Source organism: Oreochromis niloticus, linkage group LG22, assembly GCF_001858045.2.
Source record: "Oreochromis niloticus isolate F11D_XX linkage group LG22, O_niloticus_UMD_NMBU, whole genome shotgun sequence".
Lineage (NCBI taxonomy): Eukaryota > Metazoa > Chordata > Actinopteri > Cichliformes > Cichlidae > Oreochromis > Oreochromis niloticus.
In genome coordinates, this window is record NC_031985.2 from 26,616,035 (window position 1) to 26,642,615 (window position 26,581).

General features: G+C 40.4%; 1 protein-coding gene across 3 annotated transcripts in view; it reads left to right on the top strand.

Annotated features, from left to right (window-relative positions):
• Nucleotides 1-26,581, top strand: part of col16a1 (collagen, type XVI, alpha 1) — a 75,427-nt gene that overhangs the window by 25,100 nt on the left and 23,746 nt on the right. For 2 of the 3 annotated variants that reach the window (XM_005453865.4, XM_005453868.4), the window contains exons 6-33: nt 72-353; nt 2,260-2,340; nt 4,215-4,283; nt 9,483-9,515; nt 15,050-15,085; nt 15,179-15,229; nt 15,521-15,553; nt 15,725-15,769; nt 17,336-17,374; nt 17,491-17,553; nt 18,447-18,491; nt 18,580-18,675; nt 18,967-19,005; nt 19,820-19,864; nt 19,967-20,002; nt 20,100-20,222; nt 20,888-20,923; nt 21,339-21,374; nt 21,595-21,720; nt 21,976-22,020; nt 22,392-22,427; nt 22,514-22,567; nt 23,655-23,705; nt 23,792-23,935; nt 24,954-24,989; nt 25,884-25,991; nt 26,299-26,421; nt 26,519-26,572. In XM_005453865.4, coding sequence (XP_005453922.1) covers nt 72-353; nt 2,260-2,340; nt 4,215-4,283; nt 9,483-9,515; nt 15,050-15,085; nt 15,179-15,229; nt 15,521-15,553; nt 15,725-15,769; nt 17,336-17,374; nt 17,491-17,553; nt 18,447-18,491; nt 18,580-18,675; nt 18,967-19,005; nt 19,820-19,864; nt 19,967-20,002; nt 20,100-20,222; nt 20,888-20,923; nt 21,339-21,374; nt 21,595-21,720; nt 21,976-22,020; nt 22,392-22,427; nt 22,514-22,567; nt 23,655-23,705; nt 23,792-23,935; nt 24,954-24,989; nt 25,884-25,991; nt 26,299-26,421; nt 26,519-26,572 — 1,965 coding nt within the window. The remainder of the gene's footprint in view (nt 1-71; nt 354-2,259; nt 2,341-4,214; nt 4,284-9,482; nt 9,516-15,049; nt 15,086-15,178; nt 15,230-15,520; nt 15,554-15,724; nt 15,770-17,335; nt 17,375-17,490; nt 17,554-18,446; nt 18,492-18,579; nt 18,676-18,966; nt 19,006-19,819; nt 19,865-19,966; nt 20,003-20,099; nt 20,223-20,887; nt 20,924-21,338; nt 21,375-21,594; nt 21,721-21,975; nt 22,021-22,391; nt 22,428-22,513; nt 22,568-23,654; nt 23,706-23,791; nt 23,936-24,953; nt 24,990-25,883; nt 25,992-26,298; nt 26,422-26,518; nt 26,573-26,581) is intronic. The other variant, XM_005453867.4, reaches the window with a different exon arrangement.

The window sequence follows — 26,581 nt, forward strand, 5'->3', positions numbered from 1 at the left end:
GCATTATTTTGAGTTTAACTGGTACAATGCCACCTCATTCATCCTGTTCTTTGCCTCCAACTAAAACCCAGCTCTCCGTAGACGTCAGCGGCCCAGATCGCACCCTGTCCTTTCGAGCCAGAGGGGCAAACCCTTCAGCGGACCTGGTGGGTTGTGTTTTCACCGGAGACGGAGTGGAAGCCTTGATGGATCTGCACTGGCACAAGTTGGCCCTCAGTGTCCAACACGGAGCTGCTTCCCTCCATGTGGATTGCAGCTCAATTGAGACCAAACCCCTGGAGCCCAGAGGAGCCCTTCCCTCTGATGGACACACTCTGCTGGGTATTCGGGCGTCAGATGCTGGGGCTGTGCAAGTATGAGATTAATAAAAATTATAATAATTTTATTTTTATAGTGTCAAGAATAAACAACAGACTAAACAATAAAGACATTTAAAAAAAAATACAGAAAATCATAAACACACAGGATATAAAAAACTTACATGTATAGTTAACAGGAAAACCTCAGTAAAGACACTTCCTAGATAGTAGATACATTTAGAGCTAATCTGGCACTATCAAATGGTGTGTGGGCCAGATGTGTCACAAATGGTTGCAACATATCTAACATCTGGCCCATATCAGGCAGACCTTTGGCAGAGTTAGACAATCTGAGTCAGCGTTATAAGTTAAGACCAAATGAGACCCATAAAATAGGGCCACATTTGGGCTAAACATTCAGTGCTCACTTGGTTTTACAGAGCGGAACCCTAAAAGCTGCTATTGATTTACTTGGGATGCTCAGGCAGAAAGCTCCAATGCTGAGACACGAACAGCAAGGTCTCATTCACCCCGAGTAACAAAGTGAGTGGCTGGAAAAAACCAGGAGACTTCTGCCAGAGGACTCTATAGGGATTAAAATATCAGCAAAGTAACCGAGAGCCTGACTGTGGAAAGCCTTAGCCATATTTTAAAACAGTCCTCAAACTCGGTGTATAAATATGCAGAAAATGGAGCGACGTGATCTGTTTTTTTTTCTTCTGTGGCGTGACTTAGGTGCTCCCAATTTCAACAGTGAGGCTTCTTTCACAAAGCTGGGTGCAAAACAAATCGAGAGCGGTGCAATCTGCCGCCAGCACATTGATTAAAATAAAGTGGTCGACAGAACTCGAAGCCAGATTAAAACACACCAGTTACCAGAGTTTGCAGTTGTCCTTTTGAGCCTCCTGAGCGTGTTTCAGTGTTGTGAATTAAGCAAGATTGGAACATTTTTTCCACCCAAAAAAATGAAGTCTTGTTGTTTATAGAAGGTATCGATCACAGGTTAAATTTAGGTTTTTTTTTACTCCCCTAAAATATTCAATACAAATGCAAGCAAAGCCCAAGGTTTGCCAAGGGTAGAGTTTTTTTTAGCTAGTGCTTGGCCATTTCATGCTTTTAAAAATGGTCTACTGGGAAAATAGAGGGACATTAGGCAAAGAAATATCACACGCTTGACTTCACGGTCTTGACTGTTGAAGAGCTTTTGATTAAGATTAAGGTTTGCAACGTAAATGTCATCTCAAGTTACTATTTGAGCATATGGTGACCTTTAGTCTCTCTGTATGAGGAACAAACTGTTTCAGAGGCGTTATGAATGAGCCAGGTTGAGGTTAGTGCCACAGATGAGGGCATCCTAGAGCACAGTTGAGTAATATAACACAGTAGACCCCTGACATTTAGAATTTCACCACTTTATCGAAGCATTTATCCAGGAAAAAAGACATTCCCTACCATCCTCCCATAAATGCCTTTCAACTGAAATCATAGACGTTTAAGCTTATATTTATGTGTATGTGCATGTGTTTTACACCCATAAGGTATTCATTCCTTTAAGACAATCTCAATGAGTCCTGATTTAATAACATAAGCCTACCTAAGCGAATATATGTAGTGAATTGAGACTATTAGTGCTAAATAGATCCAGTAATCCGGACACTTAATTTAATGATCGGTTAACCGGCCTAGCTGGGAAAACAGAAAAGGTCTTTCGTCAGTTCAGGGGGGAACACATGCACACTCTCACGCAACCGCAGACATTCACAGGAAGCATCTGATGAAGTGATTTCCCATTGCTTTACATTAATGAGAAATTAATTGACTCTCAGCCATGTTTACTGCCTCATTTACACTTGATGTTCTTAATAAAATAAACAAAGCAAAGTACCCTTAGACACCGCCACATCCAGCACTGTATTTACTATCCTCTCTCTCTCTCTCTGTCTGTCTCTGTTTTTTGCAGATGGATATTCAGCAGGCAGTGCTGTATTGCGACCCCTCGCTCGCCATGCACGAGGCCTGCTGTGAAATACCTGGGGCACGGGTGAGAGAGGAAACCCTTACTCTCTTTACCAGCAACTATAACTTTGTCTGAAGCAAAGACTAATAGCAAAGAGTTTAAATGAAAAGTTTAGCTTTTTGGGAAACTCTTTGCTTTCTTCCTGCGTCTACGTGCACTTTACAGCATGCCCTACTTTAGCATAAAAAAGAGCTGCTTAGCGCACAAAAGAGCTAGCCTAACTCTACACTATCGAATTAGACCAGTGTTGGGGCACAAAAACTTTAAAGCAGTCACCACAGAAATAGAGGCTGCAAGCCTGACTGTTCATCACTGCTTTTGTTACCTGTTGAAGATGAGGATCTGGCTGCTCGGCTGGTGTTAGCATACACTCAGCTTTAACAGAATTCTGGGTTCTTGGCTAGCTTTGAGTTAGCATGCTGTCTGTGCAGATGCTCGCAAAGAGCCGAAGTTGTGTTAGCAGTATAATGCTGTTATTTCTGTTTGAAGGTCTTTGGCTTGTTTAAACCCGAAGTTCATTAAAAATTCAAATAAAGTAAAATAGTGTTGTTTTGTAAACCTGACTGAATGTAAATTTGGAGCAGACTCTTACTTTTGTTAAACTAAAGCTGAGCTGAACTGAGCCCCAGTGACTGTAACTCAGCACTTGTCGCAGCTCCATGACAGTAAAAGTAATCTGTTGGATAGCTTTTACTGTTAAACAGCTGCAAGAAAAGCTGAGTCTGCATTATCCAAATTAAATACCATAAAAAAAGTCTCTGCAATTTCTCTTGAGGCTTTATGGGGTTTTTTGTTAATCGGCAATGCTTTGTCTTTATAATGCTTTGTGCTGTTTTTCCCCTTCCACTTATTTTTGGTGCTCAGAAAGGAAGAAAAAAACTTGGCTGTAGATCATGGCATGCAGGAAGCCCGTATTTTTATAGGACTCCATCAGCTGTTTGACTAAGATTATTATCGTAATTCTGCTCCAGAAACTTTGTTTGAATCTATAATATGTTAATCGACAAGAATTTCATTTGGTTATTTGCGCATAAAACGTGATTTGCCAATATTATTAGCTTAAGGCGTGACTAAAAGCCGTTTTCGATCATTCACGTTCCTTGTCGCACCTTCCAGAAGCCATTTTCTATTCTGTTTCATTGTTTTTATAGTTCTTTGTCTTTGTCTTGCCTGTCTACCTCTTTTCTTCTGTGTTTTTGAGCAGTTATTGTTTGCAAACTTCAGATAAGCACCTTATCAAATAGAAAACAGATTCATTGGACTGAAAACCCCATAAAAGTGTGTTGAGCAAGCAGTTGTTCATGGAAAGAATTGCAAACAGCCAGTTCAGAGTTTATTTTTAAGCTGAAGGTATTTCACAAATTCACCCAACTTTTTGTAGCAATTCTCCAGGGTTGTCTGTGCTTACGTGTCGTTTCGTGCATGCATATGTGGCTTTTTCATTACCAGATGAATTCATGGGAGGGATACAAACAGGGTGAGAAGCTCATCCAGAAGTTTGAAAATGCAGAGGCCTCTGGAGGAGGGATTGGATCCTGTAAAATTGATTAGAGGGTTTGAAGACGAAAACCTCTTCTCCTTTGCTCAAGGCGTGTGTGCTGCAGGGCCTCCTCCAAGCGGCGTTTAAATTTGAAATGAGAAGTGGAGGAGCACATACATATTTGTATACGCACACCCATGAAGGTTGCAGCGTCTTTAAACGCAACTAAATAAGAGAGATTTTTTTGTTTCTACGCACAAAGTCAGTGACTATTATGTTATTTGAATGTGAACTCTTCTTATCAGAAGGGATTTATCCCAAACGTCTCTTAAAATTTGATTTTATCCAAATTTTACATCCTACCCAAAGCAGAAATTTAAACCGTAGCGATCTAAATCTTGTCTTTGCTCTCTTGCAGTGCCCTCCTGATGCTCCCAAGAGCCGCCGTGCTGCTGAAAACGACCTGTTGGACAACACATTTAACCAGGTAAGACTACCGATGCACAAACACAAAGCGAGAAATTTCTAGCTGTTTAGAGATAAAAAAATAATAATTACACAATAATCACAGAACAGCAGCACAGACCTGGCAGTTATAAACCATGTGGACACCACTACTAAAGATCAACAGGACTTCAGTGGTGTTTCAACTGATGCAAGAATAGCAAGTTACTGATAATATTTCAAAATGTTGTACTACTTGTACAAATGTATTTAATTTATTAAATCAACATTAGTTTAAAATAGGTTTTAGTGAATTCACTCCTACACTGTCTCTCAAGGAGATTTCTCAGACTGTCCCATGCCACCATTTGTAATCGCCACATCTACAAAAGACATTACAAAACCATAAAGTGAATAAAACATATGAAAAAAGTATGAAAGGAGCATACTTTGTTCAGATTTTGTTTTTGTTTTTTTTACTTAATGTATGTTAATGTGAGTCCGTCTTCCTCTTGCGCTCTCTGGCGCTCTCTCTCTTTCTTGAGCTCTGCTGTACATAATCGTGACATCAAAGTTATATTTGCAAGCAAACTTCAGTTAATGACACTTTAGAAGAGTCTAATAGTGAAACTCACACATCTACAGTATGTGTCACTGCACAATTCAAGCATTAAAATCTAAGTGAGTCCTTATCTGATGTATTTATAGAGGAGATGCAGTAATGTCCTTTACCATGGTTTTTTTAAATACCATGTCAACTATAAATCAATGACTTTTCAATAGTGGACAAATGGGATGCACCATTGGGAGAGGGGTGAAATGGAATAGTCCAAACGATAATAGCTTTAACTATAAATTTATGACTTTTCAACCTTGTTGTTGCCACCTACTCTACACTTACTACTCTATACTGTATTTTCTAACATTAATTCAAGATTTAACCATAATGATGATTTAGATGACAAGTCAGCATTGTTTTAGTATCGTCTTACTGTCCAGAAAATATTGTAATCACCTCTCAGAAGAAGAAAAAGCCAAGAAAAAAAACAGAGTCAACAAGATGTTCCTGCTGGAACTTAACTTCCACTTGAACTTATCACGTGGAAAAGGAAAATCCCTCCACTTATTCTCCTACCTATGTATGTTATTTGTCGAGCGTCAGTTTAAATGACCCACCAAAGAAAACATGTATGCGATTTGGCTACTGAAGAACTATGGCAGAGTAAATGGAGGAAAGCCTCATTTTGCCCTCCAGGTGGACATTAGGATAATGAATCGATGTCATGTGGAAACTATAAGGAGACACACATGCACCAATTACCGTACACGGCAGATTCGCTTCTTATGCCCAAGTAATTCTAATACCAATGACAAACACTTTACTCTAGGAACAAAATGAAGGGGGGGGAAAAACCCAAACCCTTGTCTCTTGGATCGTGAATTATCTCACACACCCCCGCCTCCCATCAGGCATAGAAATAACACAGACAAACACAGACATACACTTGGCTAAAGCTTTGTTCTTCAGGCAGTTTGAGTTGTCTGAGATGCTCCTGCTGGCAAGCAAACGCTGGCCAGCAGGACTTGTACCAAATGGCTTTGTTGTTCTCCGTTGAAGCTCCACCATGGACAACATGTTTTCTGCTCTGCAGTAGTCTTTATCATTTTGTCATTTTCTATGACTTCTGTTCAGTAAAGTCTGCTGGTAGCAATTGTTCAAAGTGTCTGTGAGCAGTGTCCAACGCATGACAAATAGAGCCTTATGCAACACATGGGAGCCATTTTTTCCTCAAATTGTCACAATACTTTTCAAAAAGCTTTAATATCACTTGATATGTGGAAGTTCTTCCAGTAACATACAGGCAATTTATTTTTGTTTTCACAGCTGCCTGTTTTATTATTCATATTAATGGGATCTGTATCCAATTATCTATTCATTAGGGCCTGGTGTTTGTCCTGTGGGTTGCTAACTTTAAACTCTGGCAGATTTCAAGACAGTAATCAGTCCCATAGATGGTTTCCTCACCTTTCACTCTTTCTCGCCTTTTCTGCTTTTATAAGTTCTCGTAGACTGACTGCTTTTAGGTAACAAGGCATTTAGTCTTATTATGATTGATGTTTTTATCTCTTCTGTACCCGTCCTCTCTCACTCTTTTTGTTTTTTAAATATAGTAGCATAGCGCGCAAAGACTGGTAATTCTAATTTCATCTGTGCGTCACTTTTGTACACACTAAATAAACTGTGAAATCCAAGATTCCAGTGTGTGAGCCAGATTTTATTGATGCATACCAGAGCAAGCATTAACCTTAGATTAACAGAGAGACAGCAAGTTAACCTTGGCATATGTGAAGAGACTCGAAAAACAACTTCTATAGATGTAGATTCCTTTCTTTTTCATCTACAAATAGCCTTCTACTACTTCTAAACATGAAAGTTGTTTTAGTGGCTGGAGTAAAAGTTGTACACCGTGGCTCTAGAGGGACCTGCAAAGTTATGTCACTTAGCACTTAGCATGGCTCAGCCTTTTGTGACAAAAACCGTTGATGGCCGAATTGCTTTCTGTGTAGCTTTTGGCCTATTTTTTGGTGTGTTTATGTGCTTTTTAAGGACAAAGACTGGACAAAGATTTCAGGTAACAGAGGCATAATATGAATATAAAGCTATTGAAAGAAACTCAGCTTAGATCATCAAAGTGAGCATTTCTTATGATCATTATGTTTGTTTGTTTTTTAAGCAAAACTTAAAAAGAATTTAAAAAATTGAAAAAAATTCTGTTCCTTCCCTACCTCACATCTGATTTATGCATATATTTGCTTTAGCTCAGCTTGTTCCAACTCTTCATGCATGTGGAATGAAATATTTAACACAAAACTCATCCAAGAACTGTCCAAATCTATATACTGGAATGCCTCTTTCATTATGCGGTAAGGATAAAAAGACAGTCGCCTTCTTTTATATATCAAGGCGTATTAAAAAATAATATAGCTCTTAAGATTAGTTAAATACAGCATGAAATAAACAACAACAGTATTGCACATGTCATTGTTTATTTAACAAAAACTGAGCCAAAATGCAGATGCAGTGCATGAAAAACTAAGTAAACCCCTGATTCTGTACCTTCTAGAACCACATTTAGCAGTATATTGAACTAATCGGCTTTTTGTATAACTTAACACAATGCTGTGGAATTTAGTCCCACTCTTCTTTACAATCGTGATTCAGTTCATTGACATTTGTGGGCATTTTTTAATGTACAGCTCTCTTAACATCTCACCACAGCATTTCAATCAGGTTGAAGTCTAGACTTTGACTGGATCGTTGCTAGACCTTGATTCTTTTCTTTTTCAGCCATTCTGTTGTAGATTGGCTGCTGTGCTTGGGATCATTGTCTAGTTTCTAATTTCAGCAAAGCTTTAGCTGACTCACTGACTGTAAGGTGTCTAGAGCCCAAATCGTCACGCCTCCATCACCATGCTTGACAGTTGGTAAGAGGTGTTAGTACTGACATTTGAGTTTCACCAAACAAAGTGCTTTGCATTATGGCCAAACATGTCCACTTTGTTCTCATCTATCCAAAGGACATTATTCCAAAAGTCTTGTGGTTGTTTTAGATGCAACTTTGCAACCTAAGCCATGTTGATATGCTCCTGTAAGAGAGATGCTTTCTCCTTGCAACCCTTCCAAACATGCTATACGTGTTAAGTCTTTTTCGAACTTTAACATTACACATGCTAACTGAGGCCTGTGGACTGTAGCTCTTTGGCTATTGGAGCTTCGTTGAGCAATGCCTGACTTTGGGGTGAAGTTAGTGTGATGATCACTCCTTGGAAGATGGGAATTTTTTTCACTTGGGAATGCTCTCTCACTTTAGAATCATGGATGTCAAATTGTTTGGAAATTTGCTTATAACCCTTTAAAGACTGCTGCCCAGCAACAGTTGCTTCTATAACATTATTGTACATTATTGTTTATTTTCATGAAATAAATAATGACATGGTGTAATATGTCATTTGGTTTTGTATTTAGCGAGCTTTAAGACTTTGTAATGACCAGTTAATTTTAAAAAAAATAATATCCCGATTATGTCCTTATATCTACCTGAATCTCAGCTTGCGAAAAGATCAACCCATCCACCCTTACCCTTATGCATAATGCTGGGTAAACTCACCACACCTCCACACCTAATATATCTTGACTGGGAAAGGAAGCCAGAGTGCCTGGAGTGAACCCACACAGGCATGGGGTCACAGCAGGTACTGCCTTTCTGAAGTATAACAAATCTCCCCCTCAGTGTTTCTTATCTCTGACCACTGGAAACCTCTTTTTCTTGCTTTCAACCCAGAACCCCCGAAAGGTCGTCTAGTCCTCAATAGACTCAATAGTCCTTTGTGTTTCGTTTCCAGGGCCCCATCGTGTATCTCTTGGACTTTTTATGATGAGGTCCAACACCAGCTGTAAAAATGACTTCTCCCCCCTTCCCTTTGCTGACATGCTTTCTTATTGTTCACCTCCCAACTTTCCATCTTGGAACAGGTTGTTTCCGCTCAGCGTTCTGTGCTTCCTCTATCCCTCTTTTGTTGGCTGTTTTTACTTATTTATTTATTTTGTCTGACTTTTTTTTATACTGTGCACAGCAGGGTCCATCTCTTTACTTACCCCAAGGCTCCAGAGTTACAGCGTTTGCTTTCTCTCTCACTTTACTCATCTTCTTTCATCTCCTTTTCTTTTTCATAAAAACCAAAAATAAAGAATAAAGAATAATGACCCATGTGTGCAACCAAGATGGCCCTTATTCCATCTTCCTTTGTTCTTCTTCTGATGCAATGAATTGTAATGGTAACAAAAATTTACGGGGATGCGCCGGACAAGCAATAGGAAAACAGAAGCTTCTCTATGCTGCCTCTAAAAAGAAAAAATGTCATATGATGTAGAGCCCTGTGATTTTTGAGGGCATTTGGTTACTTATAGCAACAAAGCACAGGGATTAAAAGGAACTAGAAACATACCATAATAATAATGTAGATTAAACAAATTTGAGAAGGAAATCAGGCTCTGGTAAGAATGTTATCACACCAGCGCCAAAATGCTAATCTGTTTGAGTCAATATGGCCTAATATTAGCTAATCAAGTCATTAAGGTGAAAATCATGGTGGTCATGGTCATGCTCAAATATGAATTGAAGAAAACAAAAGTGCCTGACGTTTTCTTTCTTTGCTTTCTTTTCTTCTTTTCTGCCAACAGGAGATTTTTGCATCCAAGGATCTTGCAGAAAAAGTAAGCCTCGCATACACACAAAGCACATGTGGTTTTACGGTTTTACAGTACTGAATTTCTAACCACACTGCGCACTTGTTGCATAAGATGGTCGCCTCAACGGAAGAGAGCTCTGGGTTCAAAAAGTGAAGCTGACATGTTCTGCATTTGTATTCTGGCTTTCTTTAGGAATTCATTAAAAGAAAAACAAAATCAGATTAGGGAGGAATCGCTAAGAACTTATTGGCAGCCCAGGATGTACCCTTCCTTTGACCCCAGTGCATTCTGCAATCTGAACCAGAAATATCAACCATATGCATGGATAACAAGTCTTTCGGCATTTATATGCTATTGAAACAGAAACCCGAAAACAATATGCAGGCCATGTGTGTGTGTCTGTGTATATGTGTGTGCAGGCTGCGTATATGTGTGTTGTGCATGGGACTGTTTCCTCCTGCCTCCACACATTCTCACAGCTTGCTGACTGACTGAAGACTGATTTACACCTCATTATTCGCTGGGTCTCAGTTGGGAGTTGCTTCTGCCTATTAATTTTGTCATTCACCTACAATAGGCATGTTCTGTTCACAAATAGAATACAAAACTCCAGACGCTTCATTATGTTGCTCCGGTGTGTGCTTACTAATGCGGGCTGCCGCCTCCGCTGACTTCCTCAATGTAGGTTATTACCTGGGTTGGAACACGCAGCTTGCCCTGCCGCTGGGGGCACACACACACACACACACACTTTCAAGGAAACAAAAGTGAGTTTTTCGTTTGTGCTACCAATGTAATTTGGTCAAATTATACAGGCAGCTGTTTTATTCAAAAGTAAAAAATGATCGTGCGACCCATAGGAATCTATTGATAATATTAGGAGATATTATGCATCGCTGATGCCAACAAATGCACCAAACAGGCGTATGAATTAGTATGATTATTTTCATAAATGATGTGAATAAAGGATTGATTTGACTTGTGCGTCACAATCCCAAAGCTCAGTTAGAAACTCGTTTTCGTCGCAATCTTGATGTCATTCTTTTTCATCTATTCTTTTATAGTTTGTTCCTCTTATACGAGTGCTTTCTTGGGCATGTCAGTCAAAATGCTCAGCATCGCCAAGCTGCAGGTTTTCATGAAAGGTTCCTCTATGATAGGGGGTGTCAAATATAAGGCTCAGGGGCCAGAATTGGCCTGGTGAAGACTCCAATCTGGCCCACTGGATGGGCACATTTATGTTTTATAATTTAAGCCCAGTTAGTCATGCTAAAAGTTTTCTTTTATTTTCTACAGCATTTCTTTATCGTGTAGAAAAAGTCAGACATACTGTTGAAATCGCTCTTCTTTTTCTTATATTAGGATTTTTCATTGATTTAAGGTATAGTTACATTTCTGTACATTGACAGGAAGGGGAGGTTTCACTGATCTGGTCCATATAAGATCAAATGGGCTGGATGTGGCCCGCGATATGAAATTAGTTCGACATTTATTTACACTTGTAGATTTGCATTAGTGTTCGCTGGCTCGAGACCTGGCAGATGGAGAGAGGGAATGCCAAAAAGTGGTACCAGAAAGGCTCCCTGACAGAATGTTGGTGCCTGTGTTCTCAGATGTTTAAGCTCATAGATTATGATCTGTGCTGGTTAGCGTAATGAGTAGTGAGCGCCTCTGTTTTGGGATGGCGATGTCAAAAAGAGAGTGTGCTTTGTGCGGGATATCGAAACTTTCGACTAAGGTATTCATCGAAACATTTTGACGGAAAGGCTCATGCAGTCAGTTTCTTCAAAACAGAAGTGTAGGAGGAAATATTCATAGGCAAGAGAAGACAAAACGCCTGTGTAATGTACTTTGACTTGTAATACTTAACTCTACTGGAAATTCAACTTTCTGGCCTCACCCGAGGAAGTGCTGACCAAATGTATCTGGCAGTTTCATAGTCTCCCAGATACCCGACAAAGGTCTAAGGGCCAAAACATTGTACTTTCAGTAAAGTTTATATACAAGTAACAGGACAGTGAGTGGGAGTTGTTTCTCTCCTTGCAATGATTATCCAGTTATCCAGAGCATTTTAGCTAGAAGACAAAGTTGGTGAAAATAGAGAAATCTTCAGCAGCTAAAGAATCATGAGCCAAGGGTTGGCAGAGCCCAACATCAAGAAAACAGAAACATGACTGTAAAGTAATGCCAATGTTGCCCTGTGCAGTGTTTTCTAAACTCGACTTTGAAAAGTACTTGATGATATACGAGACTCTTGCCATTTAAAAGTAATCCATTATTTCATATCATTACGTGTTGCGAAAAGTAACTCATTAGAGTACAACCCCAATACCTCAAAAGTTGGGATGCTGTGTGATTCACAGTACAACACAGAAAACACATCAAATGTTTAAGCTGAGAAAATGCACCGTTTCAAGAAAAAAATAAGGCCATTCTGAATTTGATGGTATTAAATTTGGTTCTTTTGAATTCTTTTAGCGAGAGAGAAAGACTTCCGACTCAGAGTGGTCAAAGCTCAAAAAATCATCTTTACTGTACATTTCCGGAAACGGAGAACTGTAGACACGAGCACGCACTCCCCGGTCTAAAAGCATTGCCAGCCAAAATATGTATATATAGTTCTGCTATACGTCACACACAGACACACATAGGTTCGATCAAAACAACTCCTTCTGGTCTGACTAATGTGTGTGTGTGTGTGTGTGTGTGTGTGTTACTTAGTTCCGCTTTTTCTATCTGGTTTCCTGTATTTTATTAATATGCCTCTGCAGCTCTGCACTAAACTTCCTGTCTCTTAACTTCCCCTTACTAAAGCCTCGGTTGCTAAGGCGACCAGTCACCCTCTGACCTAGTTCTTTCTCACATCTGGCCTTGGTTTATAAAGGCCTTTATTATTAAAATACATAAAACAATCTAATCAGAAAATAAGCACTAAGAATATATATTTATCTTGTAACAATGGCAGCAACTACTCAAAGAAGTTGGGACAGGGCCATGTATTCCTTCTTGTTTTACTAGTTCTTGTCTGATACATGATTCCAGCTCTTTAACAGTCCTGGGTCTTCTTTGCATTTTTGCCAAATTCTTTCAGTTGGTCAGAGGTGTCTACTTTGAATCTTTTACTACAAAGTTGTGTAAGAGATGCAGTTTAGCAGCTTAGCATTGTCTTGCTGAAATATGTACGACATTCCCTGAAAAAGATATCTCCTGGTTGGGGGCATATGTTGCTCTAAAACCTGGATATTCCTTTCAGCATCAATGATGCCTTTCCAGATGTGCAAGCTGCCAACTGCTTAGCCAATAGTACAGTGCGCCCTCCATACCATCAGAGATGCAGGTTTTTGAACTGAGGGCTGATAACAAGCCAGATTAGTCCTGAGGACTACATAGATGTCCATGTTTTCTAAAACCAATTTAAAATTGGGGTTTTTCTCAGCTTAAAACAGCTTCCCACTTTGCCTTAGTCCATTTCAAAAGATCTGTGGCGCAGAAAAGATGGCAGTGTGTCTGGGTGATGTTTACATATGGCTTCTTCATCATATGTTAGAGCTTGAACCTGCATTTGTGGATGGCACAGTGAACTGTGTTCACAGACAGAATTGGGCCTATTTGTAACACAGAGCCACCTGAGTACCCAAAGATCCCGACCATCTAATTTTGTTTTTCGGCCCTGTGCACAGAGATTTCATCAAAAGATCTCGGAATCTTTTGATGATATTACATAAAATTTTATGCGGAGGAACATTATTCTGAAATCGTTCCACAATTTGCTGAAGCAGCCTACTGCTATTGGTGAACCTCTGCGGATTTTACATGTGAGAAACTGCCAATTTCAGTGTCTCAGTTTAAACGTGATATATTTTCTGTTCTGTTGTGACAAAATGAGGCTTTATGAGCTTTCCAAATCACTGCATCCTATTTATTATTTACATTTCATATTTCACACTGCTAACACATTTAGCTTCTACATGGTACAGAGCCTAGTGTACATTCTCATTCTCTTTACATAGTGAGCTGATAACAGTAGCTTTCCACCACATAACAAGCAACGGGCATGCTAATTTTCATTTAAGTTGCATGTTTAGCTAAAAGCTAGCCATTGCAATTTTTGAGCTGAACTTTCTCAACTAGCCACGCCCACACAGATGTCCTTAGCCTGCATGTGCATCTTCAAAATGTGAAGTATCACCTAGCAAACACTTGATATCAACCCTGCACACAATAAAATGTGAATACTTCCACAATGCAAAAGCTGTCCTCTCCGCCAACGTGTTAGCTGACTGACTGACACAGGATTGGACCCATTCCACAAGCACACAGCTGCATGCCAAGGAGTTGGAGGGAGGCAGACACATTGCAGATGCGTCAGGGATTTTTCTTTTTTTCCCCTCTCTCAACAAACAAAAGAAACATTTTAACAGTATTTGGCTGCTTATTTGCGAAATGAAGCTAAAAGAACAGCAGCTTCAATTGGGGAAATTAATGTGTAGTGTTATTTGTTGCAATGAATCAGTAATCAAAGTGCACTGACAGCACTGGCTCTGTCGATAGGTATGTTATTTGTTACTGTAATTCAATGATTTGCACTGCTTATAAGGCTCATACTTATCTTATTGCCATTAAGAAAGAAAGTCTAGGAATCTCAATGCCAAGCATAGTATACATGCCAAAGCTTTGTTTCACAGTTTTGGATTTGACAGCAAATCCAGCAAAGTGATTTGAATTAAAGCGATATTCAGTAGTACATTTTGCTCTTACACTTTTCTTTCCAACTTTGAGAAATGTGGAGAACAAACAACAAAAAACAGGCTGCTGAAGGTTTAAGTAGATGTATAAAAGGTCTTGACTAAGCCCACACTCACAGAAGAGAGCTTGGAAAGAGTGACTCGTCACTGCAGCTGGTCTAGCCAGCCATTGATAGATTTGTAGCTGCTAAGAGTGAGCGAGTGAGTGCGTGAGGGTGGAAAAGCAAAAAAAGAGAAAAAAAGAAATGAAAAGGGGGAAAAAAAGAGAGAAGTGGGAGAATTACACATTGTCTCTGTGCTGTTACAGCCCTCTTCACAGCACAGTCACAGCTTCAGCCTATATGCAAACCTTCTGTTAATATGAAGGCAAGGCTCCCAGAAACACAGGACTGGGGATTTGGCTTTAATTACTCGCTTCTGCTAAAAATGCTTCAGTTATTTATAATGGTAATCCTTATTTCCTATGCATGTGCCTGTGTGTGCGCACGCGAGTGTTTGTGCGCAGGCGTGTGTGTGCCCTCCTGTGATGAGCAGCTGGTCTGCTCACTCCTGTGCTGTGGGAATCAGACATTCCTATTGATCTCCATCTCCCATGGGAGATGTGTGTGTGTGTGTGTGTACACGTGTGTGCCCACCTCTCCTTCCCTTTGACTGCATACTGTAGAGCAGAATTCGATTTGTTTTTGTGCAACAGTGCCACTGCCAGGTGACAAGTGGCGCTGCAACATGCATCTCTTATTCAGGCACACAGCAGGTCCTTCAGTGGATGTTAAACTCATATAATAATAAATCTCTGTTTCTCTGTGTCTGTAGTGTGGGGGGTGTTTACTCCTGAATAGGGAAGAAAATGTAAGGATCTCTGATCTTTACTTTCTCTTTCTTTCTATTTAAAGTGGTGTAAAATCAGGCTGCTGGGTGACTGAGCATTTTTGTGTTTTGCAGGTTGTAAACTTCGGTGGGGTTGCCGGGTTGAAAGGGGAAAAAGGGGACCGGGTGAGTATGAGGGATTACAACAAAGAATACTGACATACAAATATGTGTGTGGTTTTTTTGGGGGGGGGTTGGTGTAGTAAGACTAATATCAGAGGTATGAGCGATGCGATTGCTTGTGCCTAGACATGCCTGCTTTGGCGCTTTGATATTGCTGTAGTCCAATACGATGCAGGCTGTTGACCAATTACCATCTAGGTGGTACGCATTGTTCGGTGTTCACTGATTCTATTCATCACCCACATCATTGTTCATTGCCATCATTGTTCTTTCTCTACCTCTCTCTATTTTCAGGGTGATGACTGTTCTGGCTCCCATTCAGGTCCAGTAAGTTACTTTTCCATTGTGTGTCACACTCACCCCACGCCACGCTTTGTGGAAAGGCATTGTTATTTCGGTTGGTTTTTTTAGTTATATGGCATGCAGTGCGGTGAGCCTGAAATTTTGGCCAATAGTGGTCTGTGATTATACATGCCAACCAAGTGTCTCTAACCTCAGTGCACAGAAGGACCCAAGGGGCAGAAGGGAGAGAAAGGCGAGTCGGTGAGTGCCAATATTCTGCTACAGGTTACAGCAGCACCTTCCACTGCCCTGCTAACCCCCCAGCTATTTAGTTTGAGCTTTATTCGAAACCTCATTTTCCAGCATCCTTTTCCCAGTATTAATTATGCAGTGGGAATGATGGTGTGCTTTGTATGTTTATTTACTTGGTGAGTGACTCACCGAATTTGCATGAAAGTATATATGCAGGGGCTTGGTTTCTCACAGGGTAGATTTGACTAGTTTAAAGGGTTAGATCAGCTTTAAATTTTATCCTCGATTTGTCTGAAGCAGGTCAGACCCATCAATCCATTTTCTACCGCTTAGCTGGCTTCGTGTCAAGGGGGCAGCATTCTAATCAGAATCGCCCAGACCTCCCTTCTCCACGGCCACTGCCTCCACCTCTCATAGAGGTATAGAAAGGCATTACCACACCAGCTGAAAGACATAATCTCTCCATCTTGTCCCAGGTCTGCCCTGGGGTTTCCTCCTGGGTGGTCATGCCTGAAATCCAGGCGGCATCCTGGCCAGATGCCCGAACCACCTGGACCGGTTCCTTTCAATGCAGAGGAGAAGTGGCTCTATTTTGAGCAGCCCCCCGGGATGACTGAGTTCCTCACCCCTCCTCCGAGGTTGAGCCCAGGAACCCCCGAAGAAACAAATTTCTGACATTTGTCTCTCACTCTTGACATTTGTGGGCTCACTCTTTCGGTCACTAGCCGCGATTCGTGGCCACCGGTGAATGCAGAAAGTTAGAGCATTGCACAAATATAAAGACTGACTTGACTGCCTACCTTTAGGCTAGCCAACCTTAAGACTCAGACTATCACCAGCACCCAACAGGGCAGAAGAGAATAAAATAAAATCGGGTGTATTTTAGGTTTAAGAAACATAAACACCAGTAGCACTACTTTTACATTTATTCACACATATTTTGCCAGTGCCTTCTCTGCAAACCACATCATGAATTCACAAGATTAGGCAGGAAGTAGACCGTTTCATTCTGATCTGATGTCACATTTTCCACTGTTTATCTCTCAAAAAGCACATTTTTTTCTTCTTAGTTCCATCTGTGTTACTTGGTTGGGTGTGATCACTCAGTCAGCACTTTATTTTTTCATGTTGTTGTTGAGAAGTCTTAATTGATCCAGTATTTATTACAACACATTCCTGCTTAAGATAGTCAAGGTCTAACGTGTTTTGTGCAGCAGATGAAGAATTTGAATTAGTTTGATCTAATCCATCCACAAAATCCATCTTTGCTTTGTGAAACCAACCCCCGGGTCTCTGTTTCTATATTAAATTTAGATTCTCAACAGTGAGTTGCGTCTGATTAATATGCACCATGTAGAGCCATTCAGACTGCTGCTCTATAATGTGCTCCTGTTTCTCAAGTTGTTTGTTTGTGTGTGTCCAAATTGGGCATATGGCCCCTGCTGGTAGCCCTTACCGGTTGCCAACTGGTCACTGTGTTGTTTTGCTATGCTCCAGTGGTGTGTGTGGCTGTTTAGAGTTTCTTTAGAGCCAGGTCATTGATCTGGGCCTTGTCTCCATTCGCTCTCTCCACAGGCGACCCCTGCCAACTGGGGCGAAGCAGCTGGGTACAAGGTGAAGAGCTTAAGAAACTTTTGGTGATGAATAATAAAGATATGACTTTTTAATGATCATCTAATTAAAGTCTAACCTCTTGCTTTTTCATTCCTCACCCCCCTCTGATTCTCCAGGGAGACAAAGGTCAGAAGGGTGAGAGGGGTCCACAGGGTCTGACAGGCACCCCAGGAAAGGATGTAGGTGCTTTTGTATTCGTTGGTTTTACTTCTTTTTGCTTTCGAATTAGAGCGTTAGAATCAGCCAAAGTACCTTTCAGGCTTGAAATTTAGAGGTTAGCTTTCAATCTACATTTTCAATAGCACAAACATGAGTGCACACTCACAAACATACTAATACATTCACGCACATCCACTTATGCAGCCACTTTTATCAAGCTGGAGCGGATATTCAGTAAACTCATACGGTATTACTATTTAAGCTCAGGCGCCCATTGATATTTATCCCCCCCTCCTCTCTCTCTCCCATTGTGTTAAGTCGGCCTGTTAATGCCTGTTAGATTAGGCTAGAGCAACAAAGCTTGCACAATCAATGCTGCCTCATTGACTGTGCTGTTCGTCTCTCACACAGGCGGGCGTCTATTCAGGAAGACTTAAACCTTTTAATCTTCCCTGTTCAGTGCAGTGATCATGTAGACGCATGAAAAGTTTTGAGGAACAAATTACGACATGTGTGTGCTCTGAGATATTCCCCTGGTTTCAGCGTCAGACGCGCACTCACGTTCACCGGGCTAAGTGCTTGTTGTGGCCAGATGGATTTGGTGGAGGATAGATTTTCTTAAGTCTCCCATCCATCTGACATTGTGAATATGAATGTGCGGTTGATGTGACTTGAATCAGGCAAGGAGAAAATATTACGTATGCACCACTGAAGATGATACATCTTACAGTCTCTACATTTCTCCCGTTTTTTCTTATTTCTCAGACAAGGAACATCAGACAAATGGGGGAAAACAAGTGTCTTTAACAATTTATGAAGACATTTTGCAGATAAATTTCAACACAGTTTGTTTGATTATTCGGAGTTGGCACTGATGATGGCAATTCTCTTTTTGTCTGTCGCCTTTTCCCAGGGTCGAGCAGGATCGGCCTGTGTGGTCGGCCCCAAGGGACAGAAGGTCTGTCTGCATCACGTCTACAATTAACCTGTCACATTCTTGCAGTCCAGTTTGCATTTAATAAATATGTTTTGAAATTGTTTCCCAGGGTGTCCCTGGTATGGTAGGTCCGGAAGGATTGGCTGGAGAGCCAGGAAGGCCGGGACTTCCAGGCCTACCAGGGATTGGAAAACCAGGTCCTCCAGTGAGTACGCTTTTTAATTAAAGAACTGGTCACAGAAAGCAGAAGAATGATATACACAATTATTGGACAATGTCCTTGCACTGATTATCTTAATGTCCTTATCCTCATTTTAGAAATGGCTTCTATTTGACCAAAGTGTGGTTTTTTGTTTTTTTTTAGCCATTGCTCTCAGAAATACATGGCAGGATGTGGCAGAATGCTTTCTTTTGATCAGATTGCTCCTGATTAAAGTCTAAAAGCATCTTAGGAAGGGCATTTTAAAAGATTCATTTCCTTTTTTTTCGTTCCCAGGGCCCTCCTGGAGAACCCGGCGGTGCAAAAGGAGAAAAGGTAAGCTTACATTTTGGAAAATGAATTATTATTGTTATTATAATGCTCTTAGGGATATTATAATAAAGATGTCCCTTTTGCTTTAATATATGAAGCATTCAAGGCCGTGGCACTCGAGTGTCTTTGTATCTCGGAAGGTACCACTCCAGCTACTATTACCATTAGCATTAGCATTCACTAACTTGTAAATTAATAAATTTAAAAGATATGTGCATGTATTTGTTAAGAAGATACTTGTTAAGAAGGGGGGTAACTGGTAGTAAAGAGTTTGAAAAGTTGAAAGTAACTTGAATTAGTCGAAACAATTAACCCTAAAAAAAACCCTAAATAAATAGGTACTAGTTAGCTAACTAAATATTTCAAATAGTTTGCTAAAAGTAAGGTATAAATGTTTAACTAAAAAGAACAAATGATAAAAATGGGTGAAATATCTACCTAATTAATAAATGAAAACTTGAAACTATTAGCTAAAAGTTAAAGTATTAGCCAGATAGTTGAAATGGCTACTTTTTAAGCAAGTGATATAAAAGTTTGCTTAAATTAATGGACAAACAACTGAAATGGTTAGTACACATAATTAATAAATAGTTGAAACTATGATACCTGGCTAAGTATCATGGCTTTGAATAGGCTAGTTAGCAAAATGCAATGTTTTTGCAATGTAATAATGTAAATGCAGTGGTTTTGAGGCTACTCAAGGTCCTGTCCCAGTGCTTTATGCAAATCCTGCTTGCAAGTTGTTAGTTGATGAGTTGCACATCCAGGACCAGCAAATGCAAAAGGAAATGTGTTAAAACAGCTTTTATATTTACAGGGGGATAAAGGAACTTCGGGAGAAGAAGGATTCCCTGGAGAACCAGTGAGAGACTTTTTAAAACATTGATTAGTATTCTGTAATGTATGGATGGGCTTCCGATGGACATAAGTCGAACTTATGTCGAATGTTTGACTGTTTTCAAAGGGTCCAAGAGGACCACCTGGATATAAAGGAGAGAAGGTATATCTTTTAAACACTATCTTTAATATCTATATGCATTTTGTCTGAGTCCTCTCTCATCATCAGATTGTACGTCTGACTTGCGTTAAATCTTCAGGGTGACCCATGTGAAGTGTGTCCAGTGCTGCCTGCAGACATAGGCAACACAGTGGCTTTGCAAGGGAAACCTGGCCCTAAAGGAGAGCCCGGATTACCAGGGATAGGAGAGAGAGGACCGCCTGTAAGTAGCGCGCTTGACCGGAATGTTAAGTTTACCATTTTTTTACGATCTTGCTACATTTCTTTATTGTGGAGTTGTAGACACAGTCAGAGTTGTAGCTGACAATTGAACCTTGAGCACACTTTTTTTTTTTTGATAACGCGTATATTTTATTTTTCTTATCATTCAGAGGGAAAGTGTGGCATTTATGTCTACCTTGGGCTTTTATTTGCCCTTGTAATTCTCACAGTATTGCAGCAGCTCAAGGGGAGAAGGCGTGATATGCTGTCAAAAGTTTATCCTCCAAGGCAAAGGGCTTTTTCTTAATGTAATCTTAACTCGTCTCTCTGTTTCTCTAGTGAGTGGGGACTCGGCACCCTGTGCATTGTGTTTCTCTTTCTGTTCATTCCGCATCTTCCCACTTACCCCAGCAGGTGAAATAGAGAATGATTTGTGGTGGGAAAAAAAGAATATAAATCTCGAGCCTTATGAGATTCACTGTGCAACGATTTCCAATAGTGCCAGTATCCGTCTGTCATACCTGGTTAGGGCAGAAGGAGAACGAGGTAGAGCAGCAGAGAGGGAGAGGGGAGATATGACCTTACTCTCACAAAGTTGAACTAACATTCTTGCTTCTAGATAATTCCTGTTCTTCCCGTCTCTTCCCTTTTCTCTGTATTTAACAGGGTCTTCGAGGTGCAGATGGCAAGGAAGGACGGAAGGTATTGAGCCCCCCCCTCATGCATTTACAGCTTATGGTTCATTCATATTCTGTGGAAGCGTGGCCTATTCATCTGCATTCCTACACATTCAGATATGCTAACATCAGCACTGTAGAAGACTCCCTCCTAAAGCAGATGCAAGCAAACCAGCAGTATTGAACTCAAAGCAAGGAACAAATGAGACGACAGTCAGCACGCACACACTTTCAACACTCCTTCACATGGCTATCTAAGTGGGTCGATTCCCAATGCATGTATGTGCAGGACTGACATACTCCCATATCTGCCTAATTGTAATGGCCAGAATGCTTCCAACGCCATGCTGAGACATGACATGACAAAGCAAGCCTGCTTGTCAGGATGCGCTCTGTCTAATTTGCCTTCTTGACTGTTGTCTTTTTGTATGTTTTGGCAGGGAGAACCAGGATCTGATGGTACCAAAGGCGAAAAGGTCAGCGCTGTGTCTTTTTTATGTTTGAGGCTAAACAGTTTCTTGTTTGCACAAGTCTTGCAGCACCAGAATGTTTCTAACCTTATTAATGTGGTTTATTTTTTCCATGACTGGCACCTTGTTTGACCGGGTCAAAGAACCAAATGAGTCTGTTCTGATTATTCGTTCAAGGCAGTCTGTGACCCACTCTGAACCTCCCTGCTCCGTCTGTGTGCTTTAGGGAGAGTCGTGTTCTGCGTGCCCCACTCTCGGAGAGTTTTCTAACTCTGTCCCCGGTGTTATGACCCAAACCCAACAGCAAAAAGGCGAGAAGGGAGAAGCTGGAATTGGGCAGAAAGGAGAGAGGGTAAGCCTATTTTAGGAAGGATTAATGTGATTCTGGTGATCAATAAGAAGCAAATTGCACACAAAGTTAAAAACAACAACAAAAAGAAGACTTTGGAGCTACTAAGGGGAAGCAGTGGTATTTAAACGGAGTGGATAATTGGGTTGTTTGACTATACTCCTATTGCTGATTTTGTCACTATATTTGCTTGCATGTGTGAGCATTGATAAGTACCTTAATTAAAATGATATATTGTCCACTTTTTCTCCTACACAGGGGGAGCCGGGAGATGTAGGGCCGGCTGGTCTTAGAGGAGAGCAGGTAAGTCCCACAAAAAGAAACATGAACAGAGTAGGTGACCTCAATAGCAGACAAGGCTTACATAAGGGGAACTCACTCAGTAGGTTTCTGAGTGAAGCTCTTAATAGACTTCATGAGGAAGATAATCACAGCAGTGCACTAATTTTAGTGCCCCAGACTGTTTGCCATTGGGATTTTCCTCAGTGGGAAACTTATTAGTGAAGAGCTTAGGTAGTCAAAAGCCAATTTTTAATTTTTTTTTTTTTTTTTTTGGACACGGCTGCCTGTAGGGTCTGTACTCTCAAATGTGAATTACCAATTGAAAAGACCCATCCATTTTTATTAATTCTTAAAATTTAGATTGTGATTTTTTTTCTTCCACTCGACTGCAGGGTAATCCAGGCAGCAGAGGAGCTGATGGAAAGACCGTAAGTTCGGATTCAGTTCTTTTGAAACATCATTTTTTGGATGACATCCCGATTTACTGAAATCATAAAATTTGCCCACGTGACAGGGAAAACCTGGATCAAGGGGCCCAAGTGGCAAGGATGGACAGAAAGGTGAAAAGGTAGGAAAATGTGTCAAAACCTGACATATTTTGCCAAAAATATGTCAGACTTACCTTTTTATTCAATATAATCCAAAGTGAGTGACTGAGCCCATTAACCCATCAGGAAAGTGTTTACAGAGGTTAATACAGAAAGTATAGACTTTTATAAGACCAGATGTCTTTTTGCAACCACAGCTATGGGCATTCGGTGGCCTTCTGATAGAAAGCATGTTTAAGGCTCTTCTGCGTTGGCTTAATCTTTCCACCTCAGAAGATTAGTAGATTAATGTTTTCTACTGTCTATGAGTACCACTTTGGTGCTTTTCCTAGCTCGCTAAAGTAACACCTTGGTACTCTTTTTAGTTTGTTGAATTAACACGTTTGCACCCTTTCTATCTCGCCACGTTAACACGTTTGTACTTTCTCAAGCTCACCAAAGTAACACTCTGATACTCTTTTTGGCTCACTAACAGAACATTAGCACACTTTCCATCTTGCTAAATTAAAACCCTAGTGTCCCTGCTAGCATGCTAAAATAGCACATGAAATTGACATGAAAGCTGTAGCTGTAGTGGTGATAATAACTGCCAAGAATATGAAAATATATACTGAATATAAATATGTACTTCCCACAATATAATGAGCGAGAACTGTGCCCTAACCTGTGAATGTTTAACATGAGTTAAATGTAATACATCACAGCTGCAGGAGTCAGAGATTTAGATTAAAAGTAGCATTAGCATATAAACTCCCAATGTTTCCTGGCACAAGTTAAGAGTATGGAATCTTCATTCTCTATGTTCAGCATCCAAGTTTGTTAATGTCAGCATGCATGCTATTAAAAGAAGAACGACACTATATTCCATGTCTCCTACTGAGGTAAAAAACCTTTTAAGTCTATCTTCCAAGCTTTATATCTCATAAAAAATATCTCAAGGTGGACTTTAACAAGTGGTATTGTTTTCAGCTAGAGTTTCTTCACCCCAAAACCCTTCCATTTCTTCTTACTGAGTGTTTATATAACCATGTATAATTTTACAGTAATATTGTTTTATATGTTACGTTATTCCAAGTTTTTTTTAATTTTACATTTATGCTTTCTAAGGGAGAACAAGGGCAGCCTGGTGTTAGTTCTCCGGGCCAAAAGGGTGAGAAGGTAAGTGCAGATGTATTTGTTGGTTTTGTATCCTTTAATATTGTTATTATGAAAACTCATCTCGTTGACTCCCTTGCTTTCCCTAGGGCGAGTGCGGTGTGTGCGAATCATCAGAGGTTGGCCAGATACCTGCTAATATCAAAATGCCCGTGGGAGCAAAAGGCAGTCAAGGTGAACCAGGCCCTCAGGGGCCACCAGGACCTCCAGGTCTTGGGGCTGAAGGCAAACAGGTGCGTTTGCACTATCAGAAAAACATATCCATCACACTGATTCGAAGCATCTTTTTGGAATCCAAAAACAGCTAATATGTTCGTGTATTGTTGTCTTCTTTTCAGTCAGGAAAAAATTACAGAAACTGCACAGTGTATTTTACTGTATTGCTGCTAAAATAACTGCATCTTCAAGAAACACGTAGCGGGAAGTGCTAATGACAGGGCAGCACCTTTTAAGACCTTCTTGGCTTTGCTTGTAGAGAGCACTATGGTATGAAAGAAGGAATAAAAGATTTATTTATATAGTGCCAAATCACAACAGCAGTTGCCTCAGGGTGCTTTATATTTTTAAGCTAAAGCTCCTACAGAGAAAACCCCAAGAATCAGATGAACCCCCTATAAGCAAGAACTTGGCGACAGTGGGACAGAAAAACTCCCTTTTAACAGGACGAAACCTCTATAAATCCTTAAAAAGAAACAATGCAACTTGGCTAAATTAGCATGTAACAGTGACATAGCTTGCAACCAAACCCAAGAACAAACAAAAATGGAAACAGCACTGCACACACCATTACTTCCATAACTGATCTTCATCAGAATTAGTAACTCAAATCGCATTATGCAAATTCCACAAAACCAATGCAGCTTCTTTCCGATCCTTGCAGAGTAAAAAGGATTAAGCATTATCTTGATGAGTGAGACTTTTGAGATACTGAAAGATTGTGCCTCAAGGGTGCGTCAACCCATAATACTTATTGTACAAATCGGCTATACAGCAAATCTCCTCTTACCACAGAAGTGCTACTAAGTATAATAAATCTCCTTTGGCTTGTGTCATCCCTCCCAATTACATGCTGTTTGCTTCTGTGGTTAGCTCTGTGTCAACAGTTTTTATTTTATCTGAATGGATAGAGGCTCCCACAGTGTTTGCAGATGACTGCACATGTGTTTTGAAAGTGCGCGTGCATGTTTGTGTTTCTACCTGTGTGCATGCATTTTTGTACATTTGTACATCCTCTTTTGTTTGCCTTTACAGGGCCCATCGGGGCTGCCTGGTGCCAAAGGAGAAAAGGTAAATTACTCAGTAATGTCTCCTATGGTTTGACCTAGTAAGTTAAGAAATTAAACCCAACATATGAAATCTACAACCATTCTGTGACACTTTCCCAGTGCCCACATAACCAAAGTGGTATGCCTTAAATAAGCTGACAAAATGAGACTATTTGGAGTTTTTGGTGGCCTTTAGAGGCAGCCAGGCGTTCTGACATAAGCACAGGCCAAGGATGTCTGGAGGAATCCCACGCCGCATATTAAATATTGTGCTTATTTTAGATCACAGAATCCGTGTGGTGGAACATTCATATCACTTTACCTATAAAACCGAGAAATAAATCTCCCAATAGCAGAGCCAAGCTGCCTTAAATTACCTTGAAAGTCATCCACAGGAATCACTCTGCTTCAACTTCAAAGTGGAGGAAGATAGTTACCGGAATACTGAGATTGATTTTTTTTTTCCACATAAACACAGATCAGACAAAAATACTGGCCTGGTTGATGTTGGGGAGGGAATTCTTAGCTACCCTCTGGAGCTGTCTTGTAAATACTCAAAGGTTTCCAATTAGTGTAAAACTGCATTGTGGGTATTGGTGGCATCCACCATACGTGTACATTTTCTTTCTCATAAGATTGCAAAGCCTTTTTAATTAATATCATGCATTATTCACATCTGTGTTTGCTCACTAGAAATCTTCTTCTCCTCTACCTTTGATGATACAATTCATGCTGCAGCCAGCTGTCAATAAGTATCATAGCATGAAACCATCAGAAAGGTTGCATCACGCACAGTCTTGTAGTTGTTCTCGGTGGAAAAAAAAAAAGAAGCCTGCCTAGAATTCATTTAGAGCATTGTGCACACTAAATACAGGTCACTGCCTCTCCTTTTAACAATGTATTTCAATTTAACCAGGGTGAGGAAGGAGATCGAGGAGAGAATGGATTAGACGGAGCTACTGGAGCCCCAGGACTGCCTGGAGACCCTGGACGGGATGGCCAACGGGGTTTGAAGGGAGAAAAGGTAGTTTAGCATTCCTGGACCTTTACCTTTCATCCTCTGATGCCAGTACCAGTATAAAATGTGTCAGTCGCGTCCCTGTACCTTAGAGATCTAATTTGTTTTTTAAATGGACTTAACTTTTATCTCTCCATCCATTGAAAGCATCTATTACATATTAGGAAATAGGAGTTAAAATTGATGCTGATTAGCTAAATGGAGACACAGAAGTTGGAATGAAGTTTGATTCGTCCTGAGCTACTTGGATTATGATTTTGGATTTGTTGATTTGCTTTTATTTTATTATTTTATTTGTTTATTTTTTTTACAGGGGGATGCGTGTACCAGCTGCCCTTCTGCTGGTGCTGTGGTGGGTGACGGTGTAGCTGTGCCAGGCCCCAAAGGAGAGAAAGGAGACCCCGGCCCCCCAGGAGAAGGAAAGTCTGGCAAAAATGTAAAGGCACTTGTTTATAAGTGGATATAATTTAAGTTCTGTGCTGTGAGATTTGCAGATGATGAGCCTGATTTTTTTTTTTTTTTGGTCATTTCAGGGAAAGCCAGGTTTGCCTGGTGTGCAGGGCCCCGTCGGTCCCAAAGGAATCAAGGTATGAATT